Source organism: Prinia subflava, chromosome 5 (assembly GCF_021018805.1).
Source record: "Prinia subflava isolate CZ2003 ecotype Zambia chromosome 5, Cam_Psub_1.2, whole genome shotgun sequence".
In the NCBI taxonomy this organism is placed as follows: Eukaryota; Metazoa; Chordata; class Aves; order Passeriformes; family Cisticolidae; genus Prinia; species Prinia subflava.
In genome coordinates this window covers 24,499,600-24,523,261 of record NC_086251.1, presented here as the reverse complement: position 1 = coordinate 24,523,261, position 23,662 = coordinate 24,499,600, and the positions used below count along the sequence as shown (strand labels likewise).

The window sequence follows — 23,662 nt, the reverse complement described above, 5'->3', positions numbered from 1 at the left end:
AGACCCTTTTCTGTACTATGAAGGATAAAGTGATTTAAAGTCTTTCTATTTAAAGAGGTGATTTAAAATTGCAAACTGAGAGGGCTCACACTGACAGCCAGATTTTGTCAGTTGTGGAGGTGCTACCTATGGAGAGGATCTGCTGTGATGAAAGTAAACTTGTATCTTTTCATTAATTCTCTCCTATGAGGCAGAGCTAAGCTGCTGTCCCAAGTGAATGTTTTAATGACCTCTCTGGAGTGTTTCAAAGCTTTGTCCCACTTGCATGATGCCGAGCAAAATGCACAAAATCTATCTTTGAGGCAACCCTGTCATTATACCTTTTGGTATATAATGTTTGTATTTGCATTTCTTTTGTTCTTGTATGTTGAGCTTTAGCATGCCCAAAGGAGAACTTCTTGCACTTCAGAGAAACCTTTGTAAGACAAATGTTTGCTGTAAGAAGTTAGCCTAAAGTGCTTACAATTCATATTATAGAAATTTATACTAAAATACAAAAACATGAGCGTTGAATTGAAGATCCACCATAATGACCAGCTACTGTTTTGAAAATGTGTTAGTGCAAATTGCTTAGTGATGTGTCAATCAGCTTTTCATCACAACTGCAGTAAATTTTATACATCCAATAGTCAGTTTTCAGTAATCTAGAGATGATATCTTGAGGCTTCTCTTAAAGAGGTTTTTTTCCTGTGGCTTTAAAGAAAACTGTAATGAAAATAGCAGTGAAGTTCAAAGGGTACTAAAAGAAAGGGCATCTCCTGGTCAAATAAACAACAGTTACTCTTGGTGAGCCATTTTCCAATGGATTGTTTTCAAATAAGTGGGTCTTGGACACTCCTTGCTGGGATTCTTTAAAATGAATTTTACTTTCACAAACCTCTAATTCCTATAATTAAATTTCAGTGTGTGGTTTTTGCAAATGGTCTTCTCTCTAGAGAACAGATGGGTATAAACTTTGGAGATTTGGTTTCACAAAATGTAATGGCCAGTGGTTTTCTTGCTGCTGTTCTAGTTGTTCCCAGAACACTCATGTTGGTTCAGCTTTCTAACATTATTGTTTTGACTTTATGTCCACAGTTTTAACAGCGTGCGGCAAGGAACACACATTTTGTTCCGTGAGTTCAGCTTTGTTCAAGCCACCCCTCATAACAGGGCATCTTTTCTTCGAACCTTCTGGAGGTGTTTCCGAACTGTGGGGAAGAATGGAGGCAAGTATTCCAGCATCTGCTGCAGTCCTGTTACCTTGACGTGAAAATTGTTAGCCAGGCTATTAATGCACTACAAATACTGACCCTTCACATTGTGTTCTAATAGTCTAACATTATCAGTGGGGAGACAACATCACATTTCCCTGCAGAATTGTTTAAATGGCTCCCAGAATACAGCAGTGTAGAAACACCTTCTGTTACAGAACAGCGTGACAAGCAACAGTAGATCAGAGGGAGGACATTGTGGGACTGTGCATCAAGATGGATGGGAAAAAAGATGTGCTGGAGGCTGGTGGTGGGACCCAGAGAAGGTTAGGATATTGGTGCGGAGCACGAGGGAAGGGGTGCTGAGATCCTCAGCCAGTTGGGCTCCTGAGTGCCTTCATTAGGAGCCTGCTGGAGGTTGGGTTCATAGCGGTGGGGGTGGTTAACGCTGCCACCTGAGCCGGGCCTCAATAGTCCTGCCACAGCTCCTGGATGATGATGAATCATCAGAATCCTGGTGGCAGAGGGACCACTGACAACTGTGTGACCTCTTCCCCAACCCTACCCACAAGGAAAAAGCTCCAGTGCCAAAACAAATACTCGGCACTGTGCTATCATGTCTAGCTATTCTTATATTGCACTTGGTATATTAGGTATCACAGAACTGGCCAGAGTTCAAAATAAATTCCTGTAACTACATGCAACTAAAGTTAAGTTTTGTTTTGATTTTTAATTTAGTATTTTAAGCAAATATACTGAAAGTTGCTGTACAAATATGAATGTTGGTGGGGTTCTTTTTACTATAAGCCTCATTTTTTTTCAAGGTATTCAGCCTCATTTCTTTTTGCAGAAAAGACTAGACCCATCTCTTAAATATAGATAAAACCTTGCCTTCTGGCTAAGCTTTGCTTTAGATGAACAGAGTTTGCCAGACTGTGAATAAAGACTTTTTTGACATATGCCATCTAGATCTTTGCAATTCGGCAATCATAGTTAAACATGACAAAATCTATAGTAAGCTACTGAAGTAACTGACTGTGGTATCACCTTCTTCCCAGTGAGAAGTACTTTGTTATGTTATAATTTACTTTAGTTCAGGGATAATACTTTAAAGATTTCAGGTAAATTATATAATATTAATTTAACAGTATGCAGTGAGGACATATCTGATTTGAGATCAGGTCATAATCAGGAAAAATAAAATGTAGACTCCTAGAACATATTTCTGTGGAGGAGTTAGAGATGATAGTGAAGAAGTCTCTACCAGAACTACAGCTGTTAGTGGTAAACCATATTGAAAAATTGAGAAGCAGTTCTCTGATGCAAAGTATCCACTGAAGTACTTTCAGTGCAATTTTCATCGGGCTTCATTTATCCAGCACCAACCTCAGCCAGATGAAGGGCACCTGGGTTTGTTGAAAAGAACGGAAGAGTTTTAGCTTTGTAATATCTCCATCCCCTTTAACTTTTAGTAGTTTTATGTGAGTATGGAAAAGGCCGTGGATCACCAAGGTACTCTGAAGAGAAAGGGAAGAGCACAGGAATAAAAGGAAGAGCACAGGAATAAAAGGAAGAGCACAGGAATAAAAGCTCAGGTGGATGTTGCTAAGCTCTGGTTGTGACCTAAAAGGAATTCAGTGTATATTTTTTGAACTTTGAAGTCCAGTAGCTTCACTTTTTAGTCTGAGTAAATATTACATGTTTAACTGTATATTTATACATCTACATACATTTTCTTCTTACACTAACCAGAGACAGAAATGCATCATTTTAGATAAATTACTGTCAATATTTTCATCCACTTAGTCCAATTTCTCTGATTCTCTAGCCATAATTATGGACTAGAACCTCGATATTTTTCATTTCAGTTTTACTTGCTATGGACTTTCTTTTGCTATACCTGTGTGTAGGGGAACATACACCATTCAGGGCCACTTAAGAATTAAACTAATTTACTGAGAAGCTGAACCTGTGTGATGTGATGGGTGAATTATGGTCATTACCACACTCAGGCATAGACTAGACCTAGATTTTTTTCTTGGCTGTGTTTGGATGGGAAGCCTATGCTGGAGCAGACTCCTGGAAGGGCCTGTGGACCCATGGAGACAGGAGCCCATGCTGGAGCAGCTTTCTTGGCAGGACTTGTGACTCCATGGGGCACTCACGCTGGTGCAGTGCATTCCTGAAGGACTGTACCCCTTGGAAGGGACCTACCCTGGGCAGTTTGTGATGAGCTCCAGCCCTTGAGAGGGTTTTATGCTGCAGAGGTTTATGGAGGAATGTCTCCCATGGGTGGAATGCCATATTGGAGCTAGGGAAGAGAGCAAGGAGATAGAAATGGCAGAGGCAATGTGTGACCAGCTTCCTGGTCTCCCTATGTCACTTGGGGGTGGGAAGGGGATAAAGAAATCAGGAGTGAGGTTGAGCCCAGAAAGAAGGCAGGGCTGAGTGGAAGGTTTAAGATTTGGTTTTATTTCTTACTATCCTACTCGGATTTCATTGGTAAGAAATTCAATTTCATTTCCCCAAGCTGAGTCTGTTTTGCCTGTGATAGTAACTGGTGAGTGATCTCTCCCTCTCCTACTCATGCCCCAGGAGTGTTTCATAATATTTTCTCTTGATTGTCCATTTGAGGGGAGAAAGTTACAGAGTAACTTTGGTGGGCACCTGGTGTCCAGCCAGGGTCAAACCACCACAGGGAACAGTAGGTAAATTATGGAGTCCTGGTAAGAAATTCTGCTTATGGTTATATACTATGCAACAGAGCATGGGACAACCAACCTGCTGTTTCTGAAATTAGTAGCTGTGGAGCTTGGGCTAACATAGGAATATTGCTTTTGAAACCTGAACTAGAATTTCTGCATTTGATGCGCTATGTCAGGTAATGGAGTGTTATTCATCAAATGGTGCTTTGTGTCAGTGGAATTTCTGTGTGCAGAAACCCTTTGTTTTCTACAACACGATTCTGATCTGCCCCAGTTTTCTCTCTGGGTTTGTTTCTGGGCAGGGATTGCTCCATTCTGTGTCGTTGATTTGTGTCTGTGAAGAACTATGAAGGCATCTTTTGTCTTCCTTTGTCAAAAGTATTACATTCACTAACTTTCATGTCTTCTAGGGTGTTCTTGGTTTTATTTATTCCTTTGTCATAAAAGTGTTTACTGCTGTTTCCCCCTCTCTCATTTACTTTAAATTTCATTCCAGATTTGAGTTTCATGTTTTAGGAGGGAATGGTGGCTTTTTCTTAATTTTCTCCATCTGTGGAGGGTATCCCTGATAAATGACATAAATGCCAACCCTACTAGGATATAAGTGCACCTAATAAATAACTTACATCAAAGCTTGTACCCTGGCTGGAGGAAGCAGGGAAGAATATTAAAGATGTAAGATGATGCAATTTCCAAGCTTATACAAACTTACAAAACCCCAAACAAACAAAACTTTCATCTTTTCTCGTATGAGTGTGTAACTGGGGTTTTAGAAAAGTAGACAAAATCTCACAAATATGTTAAGTGATTGCTTAATCTGGCTGCTGACTGTTCCTCCTTGATGCAGGGAAATTTACTGCTTTGTCTGTCAGTCTTGACCATGCCTTGACTTGGAATGTGCATGTCATTCACTCAAGCAGATGCATCTAGCCAGGGGTTCTCAAATGGCCAATAACAGAGAAATCTGTCTGAACACAAGCCGTGCTTAAATGTAACAATCTGTGTGTTTGCAGAACCATGGATACAGCAATTGAAATGCACTAACATTACTTTTCGCTTGGAAAATTCCTGTAGATGTTACTTTTCTACTTAATTCTTTATCCTTTTGAATTACTGGGAAATAGGTCTTGGAGAAATATAGAGATTTTATGTTACTTTTCTATGATGTTAGCTCTTTTAGGTGAGTTACTTGAACCTGAGTTCTGGTTACAATAACCTTTTAAAGTCCTTCTGTTTGGAGACTAGTATTTTTCTTTTGTCTCCGAATAGCCAGGGAAAATTACTAGCTTCAATAAATGTGATGGTAACACTTTAAAAAGTAAAGAAAAGTTTGTTGTTGGGGGGGGGGGTTGTTTGTTTATTTTTTTTCTTAAGAGGATTTCTTTCTGGTGATATGCTGGATCCATTTTACAGGATTTTCCAGTGGTTTTAGAAGCTTAGTAAGATGCAGAGTTCTATTTTCAAGTATGCATGAGCATATCTGGGATTCCATGCATTGAGAATGTGATCCCAGGACTAGAAGGAAACAGATGAATGTGAACCAGTGTCAAGAAACTGAGGTTTCTTGGTGAAAAAAAACCTTCACAGAATTTCTTATGATAGAATCATAGAATATGCTGAGTTGGAAGGGACCCACTATGGTCACTGAATCCAGTTCCTGGCCCTGCACAGGACCACCCCAAGAATCACACCATGTGCCTGAGAGCATTTTTAGATGCTTCTTGACCTTTGTCAGTCTCGTGCTGTTACCAGTTCCCTGGAGAGCCTGTTCCAGTGCCCAGCCACCCCCTAGGTGATGAATCCTTTTCCTAATATCCAGTCCAAACCTCCCCTGACTCATCTTCATGTCTTCCTCATGCCTTCCTTGATTCTAGCCCCTGGTCACAAGAGAGAAGAGATCAGTGACCCTCTACTTCCTCTTGTGAGGATGCTGAAGACCTCAGTTTCTACTCCAGGCAGAACAGAGCAAGTGACCACAGCTGCTCCTCTTATGGCTTTCCCTCCAGACCTTTCACCGTTGTTGTAGCCATCCTTTGAACAATCTATAATAGTTTCATGCCTTTCTTATATTGTGGCTCCCAAAACTGCCCACAGGACTGTAGGTGAGGCCATCCCCATGCAGAGCAGAGCAGGACAATCCCCTCCCTTGCCTGGCTGGTGATGCTGGGCCTGATGCACCCCTGGACACGCTTGGCCCTCCCAGCTGCCAGGGCACTGCTGACTCATAATCCACTTTCTGTCAACAGGACCCCCATGTCCCTTTCCTGTGGCACTGCTCTCCAGCCTTTTGTTCCCAGTCTGTCCACACATCCCATCCCAGGTGCAGAATCTGACACTTGCCCTTGTTAAATTTCATATGGTTGGTGAATAACCAGACCTCTGATTTGTCAAGGTCTCTCTGCAGGGCCTTTCTGCCCTTGAGAAAGTCAATAGCTCTGCCCAATTTAGTGTCATTGACAAACTTACTTAGTATTCCTTTGAGTCCCACATCCAGGGCATTTATGAAGATGTTGACAACTGGGGCTAAGATGGAGCTGTGCAGAACCCCACTAGTGCGAGGTCCCCAGTCTGTTACCCCATTCACTACAACCCTTTGTGCCCTCCTTTTAACTGGTACCAGTGATAGGCAACACTCACAGAGGTGGTTAGAGGACAGCTAGTGTTTGTTGAAGCATAATGATCAGTTAGCAACAGATTTCTCCCAGAGGAAGGCAGAATGGCCAGAAGTCTTGTTTTCCCTCTGCTTGTGCTTAAATTGACCTCTTGGAATCTATCTGACCTGCTCTTTTGAATTGTCTGTTCCTCAGGACTCTTTAATTAAAACTGTGCTTTCTCAGTTTAAACGGCCCCTGCAGAGTTCTGCTGTGAAGCCTCATAAGGTCAACATATGCCTCTCCCAACCCCCATGGCTTTCATGTCTTGTTGGCTCTCTGTTTTTAATTAAAAAGATTTTTCCTTAAATGCTTTCCAGCCAATTAGAGAAATTTTGCACTGAGAAACTTGTTCCAGGCCTGATGTACTGAGAAGTGAACAGAAAGCTCAGTCAGGACCATTGGCACTTCTTTTCTAGAGCCACAGCTTTCTTTGGTGCCTTTCAACAGCTTTTCTCTTTTTTGTTTCTTTGCACCTCCCCCCCTCCCAATTTAGAACTGCTTCCAGCAAAAATAGCTGTTGTTTGATACCTTAGATATAGCGTTGAAATGCGAAACTGCTGCAGAAAGTGTGTCAGACTATATTGCCTGAGAATCCTTTTTGCAGACACTTGCCTCCCCTTCAGACAAAAGGTACTGTTACTGTTCATCTTGAAATAAAATCTTATAAAATGACCATGTTTCTTTCACATTCATCACATGGTGTGATGGCTACCTCTTTGCTTCTGTACACTTGAATTAGGAAACTGGAAGCCTAGCTGTCTCTGGAGCTTGGGGAAAGGGAGGTTTTCCACAACCAAGCACACAAACTGTGTCATGAAATGAGAAGAGTGGTAAGCCTTTATGACTAGCTCTACTTGTGTTTGCCAGGAAGGCTAGATTCCTTACAAAAATTAAAGAAGTGTTTTATCTGTATAATTCATGTAACTTGGAGATGGAGAAGAGCTAAATGGACCACTGTTCTCCCAGCTCAGTTTTGAAAGATGCTATTTTAATGCATTTTTGCTGACAAGATTACTTTCCTGAGGTTAAAAAATCCCTTCCTTTGCTGGTGTCATTCTAATGCTTCCACATGTTTTTCTTTATATTAAACTGCTCTGTCTGTTTTTACTCCCTCTCTTGTAAGCTTTTAGACTATCTCCATTTTTCGCTTAGCCAGTCTCTGCTAAATGAGATGTTTAGAACAATACGGTGACGATCACAGTAAATATCAGAATCCTTTTTCCTTTCCTTTTTGTTATTAAAGCCAAATTGGATTTTTACACCATGTTATTGTAGGAAATCTTTCATGAATCAGTGAGGTCTCACAGCATGTCCTAAAGATGTAAGCTGTGAATTTTAATGCAGTGTTTTCTGGAAATTCATTCTGCAGTGAAATAGCCTTGGCTGAAATGATTGATCTCCAACCTTACATCAGTTCCTTCATGCTATAGTTACAGCTGCTGGTATTTATAGATTTATCATTGTAGCTCTGCCTGGAAGCATTCATGACTCTGGAGTATCAGGACAAAGGGTTTCTGAAGCTGGGGAGACATAAGTGGAGGATTACATTTTAGAGATTGTGAGATATATCTACAAGCCATTGTAAATTAAAACATCTGCATTACATAGATCTAAAATGCATTGCAGTAATCATTTGTAGAAGTGGGTCAGGGATGGAGTCTTCAGCTAGTCTGTCCCTGAATTCAGTTCACGCCATTCTGTCTAGGCAGTTTGTGAAATTAAATGTAGTACACTGAAAATCCTCCTTGTCTAATCTGGTTTGGGATTTATTTTTCACCCCAGTATTATATTTCCTTTTCAACTGTCTCTGAGCATACACCAGCTCTTCTTAATATTCAAATGGTTTTTTTCAATTTCAGATTCCAGATGTATGTCTCTCCAGATTTTTAAATTTTTTTTTAAAAACCGATAAACTTTTCTGTTTGTTTTCTAATGTTTTTGGCTATTTTATGTCTTTTGACACTTCTTCACTGGTTGTGTTATTGGCAAATTAAATTAATATGTTCTTTACTTCTAATCCCAGTTGAGTGAAACATTTAAATAAGCAGTGATCATTCTTGCATTCTGCTAAGCAATTATCCAAAATTCAACTGGTAATTGTTATTACTATTTGCTTTGCAGTCTTCTGGCAAGTTTCCCATCCCTATGACAGCATTCCTATTCAAACCAACTGAAATGGATTTTTTTAATTAAGACTTTTTTAGGTTCCAATATAGTCTTGGAGAGTTAGTATTACAAATTGTGGGTAAGTTCCCTGGAACAAAACTAGTTTTAGATTGTTTGACCTGGCTGGGGATTCTGAATGCTCCATGTTTCTTATATTAAACAAACTTGGTCTATCTCTTCTCTCACTTGTGACATGTCTTGAAAGATGATCTGCACATTTCATATGCATAGGTGATCATCCAGTAGAATGTCTATGAAGCCTTAGTTTCATTAATTTGTATGTTTTATAATATTGCTGATCAATTCTTCAACAGCAGAGATGCTGAAAGGGAGAGAGAGGTAGAGAAAGTAGATGAAAATTTTGGTTTATCTCAATTCCATATACTGTGACTTTCTGCAAAGAGGTTTTAAGAGAAGAGTGTCTGTGAAGCCCACATCTGCTTTCAGCCCAGTGTTGGCTCTTAGTCTGCCCTGAGAGGTGAAAGTGCCTAAACTGAGGAATGCATACCTTCATCCCTTCTCTGGGAACCCTAAAGCATACTTCTGCCCAGGCTGTTGGCCTCAAGTGTGTGTCTATGCTGTGTAATGCAATGTTTACCTAGACAGCTAAGCTCAGGGTTTGTATTTCCACATGGTACAATTCAGCATTTCAGATTCTAGCTATGGGACCTGGAAGTTGCAGAGCTGCATTGCTCTGACAGCAGCCTGAGCCTAGTTGATCTGTCTCAGCAGACCAGCTGATGTATGGGGTGTGTTGTTATGGTGTGTCTGCACTCATTTCTGTGGAATAAACCCTGGCATCTCTTGTGCTGACCTGCTGTGAGCATTGTAGATACAATCTGAGGAAGAGCACTGTGAAGGAGGAATGTGTGTTTAGCATAAGCAGAAGAGTGAGGACTCTCCTTTACACACATGCAATTAAGTCTTTGCTGTAGCCTTGGTACTAGAAGTTATCATTTGAAGTGAAGAGATAAATACCTTTTTGTCCAGCTGCACAAAAAACAATAATGTTTGTGTCTTTATCATCATCCCATGTTCTTCTTCAGCTTTTTCTCTCTCATCATTTTGTTATTTATAGTTTCCATCACTACATATTCACTTCCTAGCTTTCCTAAATCAACCCAACTGATTTATTTAGTGTGCTCCTGACTCTACAATATGTATCTCTCATTGGATTGAGCAGATCTGACTTGTATCTACAAGTTTTTTTGTTTGTTCGTTGGCAATTTGCACCACTATAATTTCTAGCCCCTGTTCTTCCATTTCATCTATTAGTTATACTCACAAAAGCTTTACATTCAGTTATTTGATAAAATAAGCTTGGGGATGCCAATTATTTCTTTCGAGGAACTGATTTTTCCCTGTGTTGTTAAAAAGACTGAGTGAATTTCTGATTCTGTATCTATATTACTGAACTCTTCTACTAAGCCTTTTCTTGTTAAGCAAGATAATTCAACTCTAGAAAATTAAAACCTTTCAGGAAGTCCCTACTTTTCACTTTCTTTTGAGGCCTTGGTTCCATTCAGTATGTCCATGTTTGACTAAAGTGGGATGTTGAATTAAGTACAGAAATTCTTGCATCCTTACCTCAGTAAACATCTCTAAATTTGGTTTAAATCAATATGATCATGTATGAAGTGGTTGTATATGATGAAAACGATGGTTGGCTTATACTTTGTTATGCCTCTTTCAAGGATTCTAGATGAGTATCAGCAGGAGTGATCTGCATGCATGATTAGTACTTTGATATGCTACTACTACTCTGTGAAATGGGGATAAGGTACTGTTATGGAAAACCTGTAATCTGCAAATGAGTTATGAAATGTAGTTTGGTAATATTTGTAAGTTAAGCTTGATCCGTTTTGAATTTGCCACAGGACGTGATTGTGGCAATGCAGAGTCTGTGATACCTTCCTTCCTAACCTGATCTGAGAGTGATTTGCATTCTGTGTTCCTACTAAGCATGAATCTTATAACTTCTGTTGGAAAAATGGACCTTTCTTTTTCTTGGATGAAGAGATACTTAAATATCCATCTCTTCTTGACCCCTTTTTCTCTTTAGAGCCATATCCCATAGGATTCTTCCAAGGAGATCTCTGAAGTCATTAAAGTCTGCTCTCCTGAAATCCAGGGTTATGGTCCTTCTAATTGCCAGGTAGATACATTTCTGAAACTTTTATTAAATGTTTTTTCAGATATAAAGAAAAAGACCTGAGAAATGCCTCAAGCACAGGAAAAGCTTACACAGAAGTTCACACTTTCCTAGGCTGCCATGTCAGTTAGCCTAAACCCAAAAATCCGTAGGATAAAAGCTTTGCTAATTCTAGTGCTCATGTAGATACATGTCAAATCCTGCCCTCTCTGAGGTTTTCCTGCATTAAGGTTCAGACCAAAAAATGGTCAAAATTTACATCAGCTATTTTAATGAATTTGTACAGATTCTCCTGTAGAACTTTGGTAATATTTGTAATGCAGTTACCTGGTGTTCTCAACAGAAGAAGCCATAGCATCAAGCCACAGCTAGAGAGTACACAGAGTACACAATAAACCTAAAGAAAACTGAACATTTGAACTCTTTTTTTTCTGTTTGGAAATGCAAGTATGTGAGGTTCCAAAGTGTTACTAGTGTTAATTTTAATAGAGGGTGGGGAGAGATGTCAGGAAAGGCAATATTATCCTGAATAGAATTTAAACTTGTCCCCTTTAGTTCCTTGGTGTTGTAGGACAAACTCCATTGTGAACTATATTCATCCCCTTCTCCAGTTAGCTCTTTACCTGCCCAGGTTTTTATTATTATCTCTGTTTTGATCATCTGTTTGTCAAATATTTGTTTCCTTCCAGCTATGGTATCTGCCTATCTGTTACTACTTTTCTCCCTACTCTTTCTGCTGGAGTTTAGGTATTGCATATTCAAAGTGCTCCTCTACTTTTCAGTCAAAGTTCCCTTATCTAATTCCCAGAATAACTTTAATATTATCTGAATAGAAGTCAAGCTGTCAGTGCTTTTGGCATGAAGCTGTCTCTGCATCACTATCTGATGTCAGAAACAAAGCTTTTTCTTTATTTCCTCTTTCTCATCCCCATTCCCCATGCTGCTATTAGGTATTTCTTCATTCTGCTGGCAGAGGCAGAGGGACAGGTGTGCTGTGAAAAGTTACCATGCAAAGCAAATACTAGTTAACATGGTTAGGATAGCAAGCAGTTAATATTGCAGCTTATTCCTGAAAGAATTTAATTTTTTTTGTCTACTTTGATTGAAAATTTCTCTTATCATACCCTTGAAATGACTGAGCAAGTATAATTGTCCTTAAGGTGCTGAGAAGTGTTTCGTGGCTTTCTTCTGTGATGGACAGACCTCAAATGTGATGTCTTAATTTCAGAATGATGATTATTGATAACTGTGCCTGCTCTCTAAGGATCTCCAGGTATTTTACACACATTAAGGAATGAAGCTTCCCAAAATTTTTGACAATACTATTTTCACTTCACAGTTCCAGAAAGTGAGACAGGGAAATGAAGTAATTAGCTGAAGTTTCCTAGTCAAGTTGAAGATGTTTGGCCTTTTGATATATTACTTTAATTTTATATACTAAAGTTGTATTTTTACAGATACAGGATTGTTTTACTGTGAAACAAGTAAGAAAACACATATATGTTAGTATGAAGCAACATTGTATACATAAATTGTTCGTAAGAATCTGTCATCTTTTTTCTTTTTTAAATGTTTTGAGAGTACTCTTCTTACTCAGAATAGTAGATCACTGTGCATGAGCTGTGTGGGATGATGCAGGATGTATTTGTAGTTGTTTTCAGGTTTGATGTATAGCCCCCTTTGCTACATGCTTTTCTCAACAAAGTCTTTAGAGCAAGATAGAAATCAGTTTAATTAACATATGTCATCAAGTTCATCACCTCTCTTGTAGAACCACATGCTCAGTATTATTTTCCTGACAAATTTTCCCTCTTCAGGAGGGGAAGGTTATTTCTTGTGTGTGCAATACCAATACCCTGTTGGAAAGGGCCTTGGCCCATAAGCAGTCCGGTGCTTAGATGGTAACTGTAGCACTTAGAAAGCCAGTCTTGGTGTATGGAAGTTGCTGGCTTCTAAAGAAAAATTGGCAAGAGAATTTCCCTTTTGAAGGAGCTCAAAATAGAAACTGCTTTATATGCTGAAGTATATTCTTTATTCATCTTCCCTCATTGTAAATTCAGAGTGTTTCTCTTTTATACAGAGATTGTTGTCTTTTGTTGTTTTTGCTTAGCTTCAAAGTGCTAACTAGTAGAATCTTGTTCAAGCATGTTGCTCTTCAAGGGACCACCTTATAAAATAGCAGACTCTTCTTTCCCCTTAGGTCCAGTCTACTAGTCAAGTTGCATACAATGTCTAGGGAAAGATGTCTTAAACAAATCTGTTCTGTGAAGGGCCATCTTCTGAGTTCTTTCATTTAAAAACAATGAAGCTTAGAACCTGATCTGACTGTGTCATATCTTGCTATTTATCTGGAAAAACAGGCTTAAAAGCTGAACTCTGGGTCTCAAACCCAGAAAAGTGGGATTTTGGCATTTGCTCTGAAGAGGCTGCTCCATGGGAAAGTTGAGTATGTGCATGGGGTAGCTGAAGCCAAAGCTAAAGAATACCTGCTGGAGCTTGTCCCTTGTTGCATGTTGTGTCCATCATGTCTTGTCCTGTGAATATACAAGTTTGATGCCCAAACTCAAAATCTAATGCACTTCTTTGGTAGTCAGCAGAGAATGTCTGATCCATAGGGTAGTTTTGAATATTTCTGATGGGCTTCTGGTCACTATCCTTCTCCTTTTGTTTACATTAGGAGTTTAGGTAGAGAAGCCTTTTCACTGAGTCTCTAAGTTTGGAGCTTGAGGAAAGGCAAAATAAAAATTACATTTCACACTGCATTTCAAACATTTTCTGTTTTCCGGATCAGTATGTTAAACCCTTAACAAAATGTGTCTTTCTAATGATGCTGTGTTAATTTATTCTGGCACTCACTATTCTGTAAAGTTCATGAATACATTTTAGGAAAGTTTTTTTATTCCATGATGCTTTTTATCCATTATAAATCTGCCCCAGCTTTTGTATCTGAAGTATCCCCTAAGCAAAGCAAAGGGAAGTGAATACTATATTAAATCTTACTAGACTAGAGGAGCTAAGAAATAAATCAATGGTCACTGAAATTGAATTCGTAATCTCTTCAGGTATTTCCTTTGAACCCCAGCTAAGATATCTTGCAGATCTAATAGTAAAGAAAAAAAAGTCTAGTAAAATGTTCTTTATCTGTTTCTTGATAAGTAAACACTGTTTGCTTTGGCAGATTGTGGTGGTTGGACCCTAACTGAATGCCAGGTACCCACCAAGGCTGCTTTCTCACTTCCCCTCCTTAACTGGAGAATCAAGAGAAAAATATAACTAAAGGCTTGAAGGTCAAGATGAGGCTGGGGAGAGATCACTGACCAGTTACTGTCATGGGCAAAACTGACACGACTTGTAGAAATTAACTGAATTTATTACCAATGAAATCAAGAGTAGGAGAAAGAGAAAACCAGATCTTAAAAACACCTTCCAGCCAGCCCTCCCTTCTTCCTAGGCTCAACCGCACTCTGGATTTCTGTACCTCCTTGCCCCACCAGAGCTACAGGGGTATTTCTGCTCTGGTGTCTGGAGCATCTTCTGCCCTCCTTGTGCCCTGACCTTTGTGTGACAGCTGTTTCTCATACATAGTCTCACTCCTCTCTCCAGCTGCAGCTCTGCAGTTTGGGGTTTGGGATTTTTTACCCCTTCTTAAATATGTTATCCCAGAGGCACCAAGGCCGATTGGCTCAGCCTTGGCCAGTGATGGATTGATCTTGGTCCAGGCTGGGATTGACTCTGTCACACCTGGGGGTGAAGCTTCTTAAAACTTCTCACACAAACCGTCCCTGCATCTTCGCCCACCACCCAAAACCTTGCCACACAAATCCAATACACAGATGCAGGAAATAAACAGGGTTACTAAGGGAAGCAGTTTTTAAAGAAGTAATACAGCTACTGAAAGCTTTGTTTGTTATTTCTTTTGTCTTTCTCTGTTAGAAGAATGTATCTGGAACATTCCTGTACACACACAGAGCCTGAAGCTTTGTTTTACAAGGTCTTATGCTGATTTAAAATAAATTAAATTAGTTCCTGTGTACTCAGAATATTCAGCTGATACTGAATAGGGGTTTGAACTTTTTTTTCTTGGTGCCAAGTGGAAGATATAAGCATTTTCCTCTGTTCTCTGCTGTCCTTGTTGTACTTAGTTTGCTGGAACAAATATGGGATAAGCAAGGAAATTCAAACTGGCAACTCCTGAATCCTAATCCTGCTAATCCATATCCTTGGCAAATCCTTTAATCTCACTGTACCTTCATTTTTCTATTTATAACCTGGAATTACACCTGTTAGATTGAATTAAGTAATCTTTGGACATACAAGTGCTGGCTGGATTGGTAAAACTAAGAGTATTTAGCTATCTGTATAGATCAAATTTGATTGAATGAAGGCCTTAATGAACTCTTTCTTTTTTGTTAGTGACAAACAGTTAATTTTAGACAGATCCATTTAAACTTGCAGCTTCTTTGCATTAAAATAATTTAACTCTTTTTTGAATACAGAAAAAAAGAGTAAAACATTATAAACATTTGAAATTTAAAAACTTTACCATAAAAAACCTTTAATATCAGTCTTTCTTCTCTTCTTTCCTCCCCTGTCCCCTTGTTCAGACTCAAAGTTTTTTCCTATGGGAATTTTCCTGCCTTTTAACAGTTCTCTGGTGATATTAAAATCAGTTCTGGAGGAAGGGAGGAAAGGCTTTATGATAGATAGAACTGGATTTCAAGAGTTATATCTATTCATGTGCAAACTAACCAAACCTGCAGAGAGTAAATATGAAAGTGGCGGCTCTGTTTGTTGTGGTCTGGTTGCACAGGATTGTCACACACAATGTACGCAATCATCTTGAAATCCTTCAGACCTGGAACAGTTTCAGAAGAGTGTGAGGTGTACCTTTCTTCTCAGCCCAGTTGTTAACATTTGCTCCTTTGCCTTTTCTTACTCTCTTTGTATTAAGCATTTGCTAAATGTTTAATAAAAAATGAGGTTGGTCAAACACGTCTAATACTTAATTTGTGGATATTTGTATGTTTCTAATTGGCACAGACTGAACATATAAAATATGTACAAATTTAGATTAGGAAAGTGTCATCATACAAGCAAATCTGTCTTAATTACCTTTTATTTTTGTGAGCATTTTTTATGTAATGGAGATACTGTTAGAGAAGAATTTTACTTTTTACTCACTTATGACTCCTCTGCAGGGCAGAGACCTCACTGTTATATCAGTTCTAAACAGTGGCTCTAAGGTATTTTTAGAAGAAGCTTAAGTGTTAAGTTAATCTAATATTTTATGCAACCTCAAAATGCTGGATATTTGCTTGCTACTAAGTTGACTCACCTTAGAAAATTATTTGTCTTTTAAGATCTTTTATAGGCACCATAGCAAAAGGAATTTACGTAACTCCTAAAGTTACACAATAGTGTTCATTTTGAAACTCGAGCGAAGTGGTAATTGATTGTAGAGGAGCCTGAATCCTTAAGGAGTTAGCTGTGTCATCAAACATATTCCTTACAACCTAGGAACGTGATTGTTCAAGTTATAGCCAGAAGTTTTATAAAATCTTGTTTTCAGACAAGTAGTAGTAGCTTTTTGAGAAAATACGAGCAAAAATAAATAAAGAAATACAGGAAAAAAATTAAATAGATTGTACCTCTGCAGAAGAGATGATTTCAAGAAAATGTCAAAAGAGTTTTCTTCAAAATACTGCAGTTTTCAGTTATTAAGGTATCAGGAAGTGTCTTTTCTGCTCTTCAGGAGCCTTGTTCAGATCACTTTGAACTTAAAATGGTTTCAAGGTAAATGCAGATTTGACAGATATTATTATCCTTGAGCCTTAAAGAAAAAACAGCATTTTATGTCTCTAGGATGATTTTGAGGAGAAAAAAAACCAAATAAGCAAAAGTGACCACCCTGAGAAAGAACTGTTGAAGAAAACATCTCACAGAGCACGCCTTCAATTAAGCCTCTGAGACTGACTCCCATCTGCTGTACTTGGAAGTGCAATGCAGAACTTCTTGGGACTTCAATGCAGTCAGAGCAGCATGTAGGCTGCCAATGTTTCTGCACAAGAATTTATTTTCCCTTTGCTAACTGGGGAATTCTCCACATATACTCAATACAGTGTTCTTCTATCATTTCACTACTTGTGAATTTTTTAAAGCTTGTTTTTAACTCAGATCACTTTCATAATTAGAGTTCTCTGAAATTTTGACATTGGATTATCTCAGTGGGATGAGCTGGAAATCAGTTGGGTGACTTTTCACAGAATTCAGTTTTGGCTTTAAGTGAACTACTTCAAATTCTGCTAGAGTTAATATCTTTGACAGTTGTTGCAGAATTTGTTGTCCCATTTCTGCATGTGTAATTATATAATTTTTTTCCAGTTATGTTAAGGTACAGGTGAGAACCTGAAGGGATACTGTGTTCTGCAGTTTTAGCCTGGTTTGGATGGTACCTCTACAAAACATCCTTTGGTTATCTTCTACACTTTTAGCATGTGACTTCCATGCCTGAGAGCCAGAAGACATCTAGGGATCACTAAAACATTGTGGTAGTTCAGTTGCTTTGTCCATGGACATTGTTGCAGACTTTAGATTCACGGAATAGACAAATTCTGATAGAACTGCTGCATGCAATCCCCTTACTTCCAAGTAGCATCAAGTGATGTGGAAAGGGCCACAAACACCATGACATAAGCTTGCAAGACAACAAAAGAAAGGCAAATTACTTCACTGGTTTTGAAGGAGTTCAAAGTTCTAAAGTATTTTAAATTTTTGCTTGTTGAAAAGTCCCAATTCCACAATATTTTACCTGAGTCACAGGTGAGTTTGAAGAAGCTGCCCAGTAACTACATTGTCTGTATAAGCTTTGTGTAGCATGGAGGTGAAGGTGTTGTAATACAGATGTTTTTAGGGAGTGGGACAAAACACAATGTATTGTATTATTTGTTAATGCAGCCATTTTTGACTAGGAGTGCATAAGCAGGTTTGGGCACAGAGAAGCGCCTGTTCCCTGGCCACTGAGTATCGAAGTGTCTACCTTTTGTTGATGGAACAGCAGAGTATCTATGCGAGTTCAAACGTCTGAATAACTGGCGGCTGGGTTTTCTCCATGTAAAATTGCAAGTATTCTTCTCATATCATACTATCCTTCCGTGCCTTCCCTCTCTTTTGTTCAGTCTCTCCCTGAAGTCTTCTATTTTGAGGGCAGAGTCTGCCAAAGATGCATTGGCAAGAAAAAGGCAAATTCTCCCTCTGAAGAGCTGATGTCACTTAGTATGTGAGAAGGGTGATTGTAAATAAACAACAAATTATTTTGAATTCTGTGTAGTATTAATTCTAATAATGTATGCAAGGACATGCAGCTGACTGGATAAGGTAGAGATACCATTATTATTTAGAAAGAACTAACCCCTGCACCCAGTTAAATGCTTGGCACTTTATCCCAGAATCCTTATTGTAACAAGAACAGCTGACACCATCTTGTCTTAGTACTACCTCTAGTGTCCTTGGTTTTTTTCAATTGATCTTATGAGGTGAAAGAGAACCAAGAAGGTACATGTGTGTGTCCTGTAGAGTTGTCCAGTATTCGGTTAAGTGCTGTTGCCAGTAATGCATGTTACGATCCCACACTGTATATTTAAATAAAGGAAATATACTGGACTGTATGTTGCACCCCACAGTGCAAATGAGTTGCTCAGGAATACTGCAAGTTGAAACCTGTTATTATAGAAATTGTGCTTTCATTCCCTTGGAAGCAATATCATTTTTCTCTCTTCAGAATCATTTTTTTAAAATGGCTTTAAAACCAAACCACCGTGCTTCACGTGGCTATGAAACACTTATGGTTGGTTTATTCTACCTTGCAGTGGAAAAAGGCCCAGTATTTAAGATATCCTAGTGATTCAGTTTCTTGTGGTAAGAGCTAGACGGGAAAAAGAGACCAATTCTGGTCATATCCCCAAGATAAATTGGAAACTGAAGGTGTTGTCCTCACAGAATTGAATGTGTCTGAGACTTTACTAATGCCTTAATTAAATCTGCAGTACCATGTCAGCATAACCTGATTTAATTGCTGGCTAGTGAGGTACTGCCTTCTTGCATCCTTCTCATGGCAGCTCCAGCACTTGTTCCATCTTGTGCTGATCTGTCTCAGCATGCTAAACTGGCAGCAAACTATTCAGTGCTCCTGCTGCTTGAGTTAGTTTTCTCCCAGCAGAGCACATTGAAACGCGCCAGTGCGAGGTCACAGAGAGGTGGAGTGCTGAGGGTGGTACTCCGCAGCCATGGCCGAACTCAAACTGCCAACAGTTCCTAAGTGCAAAACTCCCAGCGATGACAAACCTGACCTGAAAATACAGGTCAGATTGCTTCGTGTTGATATTTAGTCTAATCTAATTAGGCAGTATACTGAATATATTAATATTTGGCTTTAAAAGCTCCTTTAGAGAGTAATACACTTGTTGCGTTTATAGCCAAAAAGTACCATTAGGCCATGAAGTTTGACCTGTATAGCACATCATTAAACTTCACTTAGTAACACCAGTATTGAGCCAAAACACTTTTGTCTGACTGTAAAATAATTTGCATATCTTCCAGAAGGGCATTCAGGTTTGATTAAGTCATGTGAGCCTGAAGGGGCCGAAGGGCCCCTGGGAAAAATAGCAGGAGGAAGCAGTGAGCCGCCGGTGCTGCCAGAGCAATTAGGCTGGCCTGCAGCCCGGTGCCCATGGAGTAGCGAGTTTCATGGGAAGGAGCGCGTCTGCAAAGTGCCTGTGCTGGGACACCTTCCTCAGCAGGGCCCGCCGCGCCGAGCCCTTCTGCAGACACGCACTGGGGCGGCCCTTGGGCACCTCCATGCTGCTGCTGCTGCTGAGGGCCACTGGCTTATGAAGATAGAGGGGCCAGGTGAGAAAGAAATTGGCCTGACAGGGGAGGAAGGTTGTTTACTGGTAACCTGTGTGTTTTGTTGGAGGTCAGAACTTGCTAAGACTTACTGGATTTTGAACTGAAACATCGCTTTGGGGGCCTGTAAAATCAGATTCCTGAGCACACTTGCTATGGTCTCATCTTGTGGTAGTCTTTAACAGTGTGATTATCTTCACCTGATTTTTTTTAACTTTATGAAGTGTTTCAATCGTATGTTAAAATCAATTCCTTATTCTTGTTTTTGACAAGCTAAGTAAATTATCACCTTGAGCCTCTCTCTGTGAGGCCTGTTGTGTAAGCACATGATCATACCTGCAGCGCTTCTAACTCCTTTGCAATTCTACCATCATTCCAAAATTGTGGGTGTTTCAGATTGGTCAGATGCTGGTAACTGAGCCTCTCTACTTGACATTGCAGTGTTAACTCATCTCAGGACCATATTATTCTCCTAATTGCATTTTTCTGAGCATTTCTCGTGAACTAGCTTCTTCACCTGTCTTTGTAGAAACTCTTTACCCGGGTGGAGCCCTCTGCATTCTTTGCTTTGCATTCAGTGTATCTAGATACACAGACAAAGGTATGAGGCTCTAAGCTGCATGTGAGCCGACTATGCCCATCAGGTTTTTCCATGTTACTACTCACTCCTTTTAAATTTTTAGTTTCCACAGTTTGTATATGACTCACAGATACCATAATTATTTTTTTTCTCTTCTAGGCCATTGATTGAGAAATTGCTTTAAAATGTAGAACTGAGGAGGTATTCTAGGCAATCCTGAGAGAAGTACATCTCCTATGTAGTGATTCCTCATCCTAATTTTGAGATGTAATAGTTAATGCAGCTAGTTGTTGTTTGGAGTAACTCAAAATTTTTAATCACAGCTTTGTTTGTATTAAGTGTAATGTCTCAGAAAAACTGTTTTTGATGCTTTTTTACACCTAGACTTGTGTTCCCCTTTGAAAAGATTGCTTAATTCACCAAGAAACTTTTCTTCATGTTTCATAGCTATCAGTTATTTACTATAAAATGCAGTATTTCCTGTTTGAATATTGTGTTTGGGAGTGCTATCAAAGTGGCCATGGTACAGACGCCCAGGTTGTCTCAACTGGTGGCAGTACTTTAAGTGTTATTTTGACCCCATCCTTGCTCTCATCAGTGTACTGTGTGCTCCTGTTGGGTAGGCACTTCACTCAGAGTAAGCCCCAGTCGCAGAATTTTTAAGTGCTAAAGTGACTTCAGCTTTTTTCTAGTTCTGTAAAATTTCCCAGGTGTTTCAGGCTTTGAAAATCACTTCTCAGTAGTGCTGAGAGCTTGTCAACCAACCCTCTTCAAAATTCTCACAGAAATGATGAGCATCTGCTTTTAATTTTTTAATATGTTAAGTACCACTCCACTACTGACATCCTTGCAAATTATCATTGAAATGGAAAATGTTTTGGATTCTGCAGAAGAAGAAGGTTGATATGTATCAGATTAAAAGCACATGCCTTTTCTGAACAGTACCTTATTTTTCCCCCCATGTAGCAAAATGTCAAGAGGACTATCATTACTACAGTTTTCTCCTGATATGCATACCATTATCTTTGTCTTTTTTCCCCTTCTGGTTTTTTTACCAGCTTCATTTTGTTTCTCTTCACAGTTTTTTGCAAATTCCTGGCTTCTCAGTATTATTTGCTGCTGTCAGATGCTTTTTTTTTTTTTACATTGCATTATTTGTTTTTATACTGTTTAGGAATCTATGAAAGATATTTATGCTAATATTAGATGAACTTTACTTGAATCTTCCACTTGAAATATAACAAAAAGGTAGTTAAATATTGTCAATGTTTGGCAGAGAACTTAATCCCTCCTACTATCTGAATTTCATCTTGGGTAGGCTGTGCACCTTTTGGAAAGGAATATGTCACAGAATATGCTCAGTTGGAAGGGACCCATAAGGATCGTTGAGTCCAAATCCTGGCCCTGCACAGGATCATCCCCAGGAGTGACACCATGAGTCCAAGTGTATTGTCCAAACCTCCTGAGCTCTGTCAGGCTGGTGCTGGGATCAGTTCTCTGGGGAGCCTGTTCCAGTGCCCAGCCACCCTCTGGGGGAAGAACCTTTTCCTAATATCCAGCCCAAACCTCCCCTGACACAACTTCAGGCCATTCTCACAGATCCTGTCTCTGGTCAGCACAGAGATCAGTCCCTGCCCCTCTTCTCAAGGAAATGTGTGATACTTCATCCAAATAAAGTATAATAAAAAATGTGTCAATAAAAATGTTTGGCAGCACTGTGACAATGAAGTTTGTATGAGGTATGCAAGAATGAAAAATATTGTGAAGAAAAAAAGGAGAAAATCTATAATAGCATAATGCTTCAAAATATTTTTTGCATAATGGAGGAAGTGTTGATATAATTTATACAGACTTGAGGTAGTTTTCTGCACATTCCTGATTTTAGCATTTTTTGACATTTACAATGTTGTATTACTGTCATGCTTTTAAATAGCTTTTCCTTGAGTTTTTTTGAGATAAACAAGGTCTTACATTACTGAAATAATTGATGAATACTAACAGCCTTCTTACTCCATGTACTGCCATGTATTCCATGTACTGAACAAATTCCATAGCAGGTGGTTCTTTTTTGTTCATCTTATAACTTGTGCATAAAATTAGGTGACAGCTTGGACACAGTCTTGTTCTATTCTTTGCATGACTTCCAAAACATCTGAAGAGTAAACAGGGGAAAATTTCAGTTTCAGATACAGGAATTTGTAACATAAGATGAAAAATTCAGTGCTTAGTCAATGTCATAAAGTTTCTAAAAGGGTTATTTTCTATAAATGGATTTATCTCTGCTCATCCTTATCTTATTCTATTGAGTGGAAAGTAAGATTTGTTTAAACTGTGAAGATCCAAAAGCAGGTTTTTCAGTTTACTCAAGTTAGAGTGGTTTGCTGTAATGACATTTGCCATATATAAAGCTGAATAATAAGTCTTCTAAATGATAAAAGCTGACAACAAAGGCAAAATAAGCATTATGGTGGCATATCAGTTCAACTGTGGGTGGATTTTCAGAATTTTGAACTCTTTAGCTATTAATAACCCACTCTCTGCAGAGAAATCTAATCTGGTAATTTCAAAATTAATTATCACACTTTCAACCACCTGATAGTCATGAGTAACTCTTGAAAAAAATCCACCCAAACCAACAAACTCCAAAACTTCAAAAGGGTATGTACTCCCATTATTAGGAAAGAAAATTGACTTGTCTGGAATACCTTAAGGCAAATGTGGCACTTTTGAAGCAGATGCACCTTTCCAAGTCAAATACATAAACGCATAAGAGGGGGCGGAACTAGCTGCACTAATGACTTTTTTGCCCAGAGCAAGGGATGTTCCACTGCTGTTTAATAAAATGCAGTCTCTGATGCTACAAAATAGAGGCTCATACACCACTGCTGAGTGCTAAAGTGACTGGTTAAAGATTCATTTGTCCTTAATTAAGATGGCCTTAAATTTCTTCGCACCGTGGCTACTGGAGGATATAATTGGAGGCACCTGACACTTATTCACTAACTTTAGTTCAAGATTTTACTCTTGTAAGAGATTCTTCAGTAGATAAATTCAGAATGATTTATCCTTTTAATGCTCTAGCTCTAATAACCATAAGCTATTTCCTTAATGATTTAGAATTGTGTGATGCAGGAGATAGTTAAGCTTACTCTCCAGGAGATTAATTTCCTGCTTTTGCACTGGCATTGACTTCCTTTTTTTTTTTAAACAGGAATATTATGGATTTCAGTCACGTTTTCTAATTGCAGCTACTATCATTTATAAAGCATTGTCTGTCATTATCTCCTGTGTGCTTTGGAGGTAGGGACATT

General features: G+C 38.9%; 2 protein-coding genes across 2 annotated transcripts in view; both read left to right on the top strand.

The window, feature by feature from the left end:
* Positions 1 to 23,662, top strand: part of F2 (coagulation factor II, thrombin) — a 329,241-nt gene that overhangs the window by 186,759 nt on the left and 118,820 nt on the right. The window lies entirely within an intron of this gene.
* The window catches only part of CSTPP1 (centriolar satellite-associated tubulin polyglutamylase complex regulator 1), an 85,099-nt gene that overhangs the window by 23,683 nt on the left and 37,754 nt on the right, over positions 1 to 23,662 (top strand). Inside the window, exon 3 of the mRNA XM_063398436.1 lies at positions 1,078 to 1,208. Within this exon, the coding sequence (XP_063254506.1) occupies positions 1,078 to 1,208 (131 nt within the window). The remainder of the gene's footprint in view (positions 1 to 1,077; positions 1,209 to 23,662) is intronic.